At 39.5% G+C, this 7,497-nt stretch overlaps 1 protein-coding gene across 1 annotated transcript; it reads right to left on the bottom strand.

The window, feature by feature from the left end:
* Positions 1-958: 958 nt before the first annotated feature.
* Positions 959-7,267, bottom strand: itk (IL2 inducible T cell kinase). The gene is made up of 17 exons (XM_071457476.1): positions 7,044-7,267; positions 6,788-6,892; positions 6,614-6,695; positions 6,355-6,480; positions 6,038-6,075; positions 5,349-5,500; positions 5,165-5,230; positions 5,001-5,055; positions 4,451-4,530; positions 4,017-4,159; positions 3,771-3,845; positions 3,338-3,506; positions 3,047-3,263; positions 2,890-2,954; positions 2,618-2,736; positions 1,424-1,581; positions 959-1,314 (listed from the first exon to the last, which is right to left on the bottom strand). The coding sequence occupies exons 1-17, from the start codon at positions 7,179-7,181 to the stop codon at positions 1,249-1,251; spliced, it is 1,854 nt and encodes a 617-aa protein (XP_071313577.1). The 5' UTR covers positions 7,182-7,267; the 3' UTR covers positions 959-1,248.
* Positions 7,268-7,497: the final 230 nt, after the last annotated feature.

The raw sequence follows: 7,497 nt of genomic DNA, 5'->3' as shown, positions 1-7,497 counted from the left end.
CCATCTTACCTCACTTGTTTTATTATGATTTAAACATACATTTAAAGTTGCATTTACAATAAGTGTTGTCATTTCAAATGTATAGAACAAATCTATGATTAATGACACAATAAATACATTGTATAGGTCTATAAGCTACCAAGTATTATCAGCTTGTTGGTAAATGGGTAGCTATTGACTGGCTAACTGTTTACTAAGTGACTGGCTGCACAGATGTATTGTAGGTGGGCCCCTGAAATAGAGGCCTGTTCATAACACAGTAGTCCTACTACTCCAGCTTCCTACAACAGCTGGCCTGCACTAAACTGTTTTTGTGAGGCTCTTTTCAGCTTTTACTGGGCCTCATTTAGATACATGAAAGAGTCATTTAGATGTGTGTGATACTCAGGAAATATTTTTTTTTTACTTCAGTGGAGGATGCAGATTCTCAGTCAGCTCTTGACTTGATTCTTGAAAACATTATGTGACAGTATGCATGTGAAAAAGTCCCTCTGGTCCCCAGCATCACCTGCAGCTCCAACTGTAAGCCACTACACCTGCAGAGCAGAGCGCCTGGCTTACCGGACTGATTGACTGCCTGATATACACAAGCTGATTAGTCACACGTTGTGTTGTGACCTCATTGGTCCCAGTGATGAGAGTTTCTCTTTTTACATTTCTTTTTTATGTTTCGGTTTTAACATTTGCAGTTATTCATAATCGTATCTAAAACATATTTAGTCTGTTTGGGCGCACACTGAGCATTTTGAACAGTTTGGTAATGTTTTTGTCATGAAGACATGTCAGCAAAAGAAAAAACAAAACAAAAAAACATCAAACTTACAGAAAATGATAGATTTGGTGTCAAGTTGTATTTTAAATCTAATTTATGAAATCCTACAAGTTGTGGCAACTGCAGGAGCCTTTTTTTTGCTGAAATTGCTGAAAACTTTGAAGAAAAAAAACATCAAACAACACAAACGTGTCACATATTTAATATACAGAGAATAGTTACATAAATCAGCAGTAAGCAGCTGTAGCTGTGAATGGGCATTCTCAGGAATTGTCTACAGAACTATGAATCAGATAAAGTGCAATATCCAGGGATTGAAAATGGTCTTGGGTTTTGTAATCACCTTAAGGATGATAATCGGATGAAACAACTTCAAACACATTTGAAAAACATTTGAGAATCAACAAGTCATTGAATCCATAAATTAAATAAATATAGCTATTTTTGAAATCAACATCCTCAACTTTTATCTTGGTTCACAGGTCTGAGATGGAGGCCAGCTCATGCAGAAGGAGAGCGAAGGATGGACGATCGTCTGGTTTCTGGGAACAAGGACAGTAAAAAATGTATTGTTACCAAACACTTTGCTATCTGCTTATTTTGACATTCAGCGGGTCTTCTCCTAGAAATGTGTTAAATTCCTGTGCCCACCTCCTTCCAGCACCACTCCATCAGCAGGTAGACAGCATCTGGGGCTAAGCGGGGCTTCAGCAGCCTCAGGCCTGTGTTCAGGGACTCCACCACCTCAGCATTAGAGCGGTTCTCATAGGGAAGACGGCCCTCGTTGTACACCTCCCACATGAGCACACCTTGAGGGGGGGTGACCAGGGAGACTCCAATTTTTGTAGATGCAAAGCTAGATTGGCTTTTCATCAGTTAACTTTTAACTTGAAAATCACTTCCTGTGTCTCTGTTTAATCATGTGCATCTCTGTGGTTGTTTCATGGTACAGTAACTTTTTGCACACACAATTTCGAAAGCAAAAGGAGTAATTTTTTTTATAAAATGTTTTTAGATCTGTATATTTCCAATTAGCAATACATATTTAACCATATTAACTTACTATATATGGAAAACAGGAGAAATCATCCATTATTTTTTAATGCAAACTTTATACGTCCTGTACAAGCTACTGAACTGTCACATCCAGCTGCACATCACTCACAATTTAACATTAAAGTTTTGAACATAACATCTGTGTGTCTTATGATTCATCATAACCTATGCTACAAGAGCAGCTAAAGCTGACATGATTCCCATTAATCCAGTACATGAACAAACAAAAGTAGGTGTTTTTCTTAACCGGATTTTGGTGGAAATTGTGATTAAACATACTTACATTTAACATCTGTTGGATACAAGAAAGTCACAGTTCTGACTACAGAATCCTGTCCCTGTTCATGTTCATGCCAGTCTTTGGAGACACTCCTGACATTATTTACTTATTGGAGATTACTGTAAATCCACTAGTGGGCATTGCACCATGAAAATAGCTACCAATAGTTTGGCACACATGCTTATAGAGATAAATTAATCCATTAATATCCATTAAATTAAAGGAGCCTTTGTGTTGAAATTGCTTCTGTAACCAACCCAAGATGGTTTTCAACACAATCTTTTGCTTTGTGTGTTTGTCATAAAATGTGTCCCATGATCCTCAGTGCCTATGGAAAGTTGCACCAAACCACTGTGATTTCACAAAGCTCCCAGTTTAGTTTACTATGGCATAGAACACCAGAGTCAGTGTGCTATCAAAAACGTTTGAATGATTCAAAAAAAGGGCAAAAGGTAGATATGTTGTATGAATAGAAAGACCGCAAATCAGAGACAGACAGATCAACGCACCGAATGACCAGACATCGGACTTGCTGCTGAACTTGCAGAATTTGATGACCTCTGGAGCCGACCACTTGACAGGGAACTTGGAGCACTGGGAGCTTGTGTACTGATCATCAAGTACATATCTACAGTCCAGAGAGTGGACACATGACATTATACAGTACAGCACATGTAAGCTGACTTGTAACCATAATAAAGACATAGCAAATACTGTAATTAAAAATGTGACGGTCAGTACAAAGATGCAGTAAAGAATATGTCAGCTGTGAAAATCATACCTGGTCATGCCAAAATCAGACACCTTCACCTCATTGTTCTTTGAAACTAGACAGTTCCTGGCAGCCTGCAGAAGAAAGAGGAACAGAGGAAGGATTAACTGCTCTAACAGCTGTGATATAAAAGTGGATTATAAAAAGGTCTCATCTGCCGCTTTACCAGATCTCTGTGGATGAAGTTGGAGCTCTCCAGGTAAGCCATCCCCTCGCTGACATCCAGACACATCCCCAACATTATGTCCTGAGACAAACGCCCCTTCCGGTCCCTCAGGTAGTCTGACAGACAGCCAAATTCCATGAACTCAAACACAAGGCACATGGGGGAACGCTGGGTGCACACACCATAGAGCTGAACCAGCTTACAGTGCGACAATCTCCTGTTAAGACACACACGGGCATAAGTCGACTGGTTTTCAGTTCATTTAGCAACTGCATCATGCGTCGCACTTACATCATGACTCTTGCCTCTTCTTTAAAATCCTCATCTGACATGCACTCTTCTCTTATCATCTTCACTGCAACCTTCCTGTCCCTCCATGTCCCTTCCAGCACCAGCCCAAACTGACCGCTGCCCAACTCCTGACCCAGGGTCAGCTCTTCAGGGTCCACTTCCCACTGATCTGTTGTGCGGCAAAGGAGTAGAAAACATCATCAACAACATCCATAATCTTAAATTAGGCTGAGATAACCACAGAGGCAAATCATTAGGGAACATCAGCAAATGTGAAAGTTCAGATGATGACACACCCTGAGTACGTTTCTGTAAAAATAAAAAAATAAACCACTAGAGGTCAGCAAAAACAAGACACTCAGCATTAAGTTCTAACTGTTTTGAACTCCACTTCAATCAGCTGAACCGTTTATACAACTGTACATCCTCTAACCTTCAGAGGGATCGGCAGTGTCCTGGGAGCAGCCTCCATCTATTGAGACGGGATGTCTCAGACGTGTTGTCATGCCTGCCAAGTAAACAGAAACGCACACACACACAGGTAGCACAGACACACATTAATTTGTAAAATATTGCAGAGCAGCATATATTTGCCCTTTCTGACAGTGTTTGTGGACCAAGGTCAACTTCCTTTTGGCACATGTTATTAATACTGTTGTTTGCGGGAAGCCACTCATACCTGCAGCATTGTGTTGGTGGTAATGGATGAGCTCAGGAATGGTGCTGAACAGGTACTTCTCTGCCAAGTAAAACGCGCCCTCTCCTGTGTCTGACTGTCTGATTAGGTAATGTTTGACTCTCGGATTCTTCTCCCCATTAGACCTAAAGGTGATACACAAAGAGATGCTCTTATGCTGCAAAACGCACCAAAGTGCTTCCAAAGGGAGCATCTTAAATGTGAAATGTACAAAGTAAATTATGCCACTGATTTCAATTCAAGTTCAACTGTCATCAGATGTGTCAGGATATTACTCATTATCTGCTGGCATCTAATGATTTAAACAAGAGTCAGTGTAAATCAGGTGTACAGATACTTATCACCATATAATTACATATCATTATTTGTATCAATTAATGACATAAGAATGGTATAAAAGAGGAAAATAAAATTACCCTGGAGCTTTGGTGAAGACTGACACTGTGTAGACTCCTGCTTGCCTCGAGTCACGCACCATGAATGCACCTTCTTTTCCCTAAAAGTGTTGAAACCAAATAAAATAATCCATTGTAATGATACATTTGTAATACACCTGTTAGACATATTTTTACTGATTGTTTCTTTAATCTGTAGTTAACACCAGCACGGGCCCAGTAGTCACTTTGACTAAGAGATTATGATGGACAGCTGCTCTACCTCCCGCTTGCAAAAAATAGCAAAGCATTTCACAGCAGGAAATTCAACATTGGAGGAAACATTGTGGTTGTTCAAGTCCCATGTCATGTCAGATTCTCATTTTGCAGGTGCATTTGCATTAATTTTGCAACTGCAACACCGCTGTAGGTGGCACAGTCACAGCCAAAGTGCGCTGCATCATACAAGAGGAACATCCTGTTAATCCTCATCAGAACCGTTATTATTTGAAGCATCTTTTCTCCAGCTGGAAGCATAAACATGTGGAAATTGAGTAGTCATTGGATCCTCAAAGAATTACATAGTTTTTACCTCTTTCATTAACAACTCCTCTGCTTCCCCCCTGGTTATATTTTTGTTGTACCATCTGTGAGAAAACAAATGAACCTCAATTAAACCAATTTTATACAGGGCCGAATGGATTTCCAGGTGTTAACAATTTGCAACAAAGAGGAAAGAAACGAAATAAAACTCACTCAAATCTCTCAAAGTTGTTGCCAGATTTTTCAACTACGTAAGTACTGGGCACAAAGCCTGTGTTCCTGATGGGGGATCAGAAAAAAATGTACATCAACTAATCATCCTTATTTGAAAGCAAGTGATATTATTTTTCAGCGTAAGCAAGAACTGAGAATGGATGGCCATTTCGATATGCCTTACCCCTGGTGGTCCTGTACAGCCCACCACTCAGGGTGGGAGCCGTTGATCAGGACGTACTCCTGATCTTTCTGAAGAGGTAAGTCGTCGTCTCCCTGTGGTGAGTAGTCTTGCAGAGCGATGACCGTCCTCTGTTGTGTATCATTCAATTCCATCTGTCAGGGATAAAAAAAAAAAAAAAGAAAAGCTTCACCTAAAATCACAATTACGATTTTACTGGGCAATAAGAGCTCTGGAGAAAGAATGAATTTTAGCAACACATTTCTTGAGGAGAGCAACAGATCATACAAAATAATGTAAGGACCCCACAGAAAACGACGTAAACTTCAACACAAAGATATTTGGGTTCTTTTAGTGTATTAGTGTGGGAAAATGTGGCAGGTGGCAAATATCAGTCACAGAAAGGGTCTAGAAACCATCTGATATCAGCAATACAAGATAATAAACCAAGATGTAAAATCATCTGTGCCTCAACCACATTACCACTGGTTGAAAAAAAGACATTGAAGATTGTCACATAGAGCCATCTTTAAACATGCCATCCAAAAACTGAAAACAATGACAACTTATAGCCAAACAAGCAAAAGAATAATTATCAGAAGAGCTATTTTGTCTAATTGAAACAGTGTTGATTTGCATATCAATAATATTTCAACAGCAGCACATATTATTTATGCTTCAGAAAGTGCTACCTCTGGATCCGGGAGTTGAGGGAGTGGCTTTTTGGAACCTGTGGAGAAATCAGAAATATGAACCCGGAGAATGTTTCTGAGAAAATCCAGCTGTATAAATTGTGTTTTTTTTTATACTTGAATAAAGTTATGCAACACTACTAAATGTAGATCAGTGTCAAGATTTGTCTCAACCACATGTTTACAGTGCATGAAAAAAATCATTACAGCTCATGAACATTTGGCATTTCACAATGTCATGCTGTTTCAAATACACAAATCAGGGGTTTGAATGAAAATATGAATGAAACAGGAAAAAGTGAAGAAATAATACAAACCGTAACCCACTGGATCATACACATGACAACCTGCCGCCAGTTTCTCTGTTTGTTGGCAGCATTTCCATTTTCCATCCATCCAGAAGTTTGGGTGGTACTTTGTAACCAAATTGTTATGTTTTGTCTCTATATCAGACAAAATAAAATAAATACTTTGAAATATCAAGCTTATGAATTTGCATCATGTAAAATCCACAGTTCACCAGCATTTATTGGACTGCTATTTTTACTTAAACTGTGATGTTCTGAAATTTCTTACCCTCTTTCAGAGCTCTAACCCATCTCTGACGGCAATCATTGTCTGGGGCGAAAATGTAGAGGTAATGGTTGTCATGAAAAATCTGTGGAGACATTTGTATTTCAGAGAATGTAAATACGTCATATTTACTGTATATAACACTGTGTGTATTCTTTAAGCAATCATGAACCTCACCTGAAAAGGGTACTTATAGTTGCATGGTATGGGGACATCAGTACACACAATCTCCACACACTTAATTCTGGAAAGCTCGATGCAACCTTTCATCATGGGCTTTTTCTGAAAGAACATCATCTTTACTTTATGTCTCTGCTACACGATTTGGATACAAGTCAAATTACACTTAGTTCCAAGGAGGTCAGATTCCGAAACCATACCTCCTGACTGAAATGACAAAGTAGTGCAGTGATGAAATTATGCGAGTACTTACCCCCGGACGACGTTCAGAATACTTCAGGTCTTGGGTGTCCAATACAAAGAATCTCTCCTTGTAGTTACAAGGTGATGTTCTTTTCTTTTGTTGAGATTTTTTGATCATAGTTCCCCTCAAAATCACCCTGGGGAACATGGTAACAGCTATGAACAACACACTGAGAAACACTGGAGGGTTTGGGCTTGTGGGAAGAGAGTGAGTACCTTGCAGTGACAGAAAAGAAAAAAAAAAAAAAAGCAGGGGATTGCTTGACTTGATAGAAGCAGTAGAGCTTCCGGCACAGAGTTGGTGCATTCAGTAAACCACATCCTTACGGCAAAAAATGGGTTGTGCAAGCAAACAAACACTGATGCATGCACACATTCATATGCACACACACTATACATGTGCTCACATGTACTTTCACTGACAATGTTGCAATAAGTCAGGGTATGGAGTGAGCAGTAGTAGG

The sequence above is a fragment of the Trachinotus anak genome, unplaced genomic scaffold (genome assembly GCF_046630095.1).
Source record: "Trachinotus anak isolate AG129_WGS33_773 ecotype Australia unplaced genomic scaffold, CSIRO_AGI_Tana_v1 ptg000021l, whole genome shotgun sequence".
NCBI lineage: Eukaryota > Metazoa > Chordata > Actinopteri > Carangiformes > Carangidae > Trachinotus > Trachinotus anak.
Note: the sequence above shows the minus strand (reverse complement) of the source record. Positions and strands in the feature narration are given on the sequence as shown.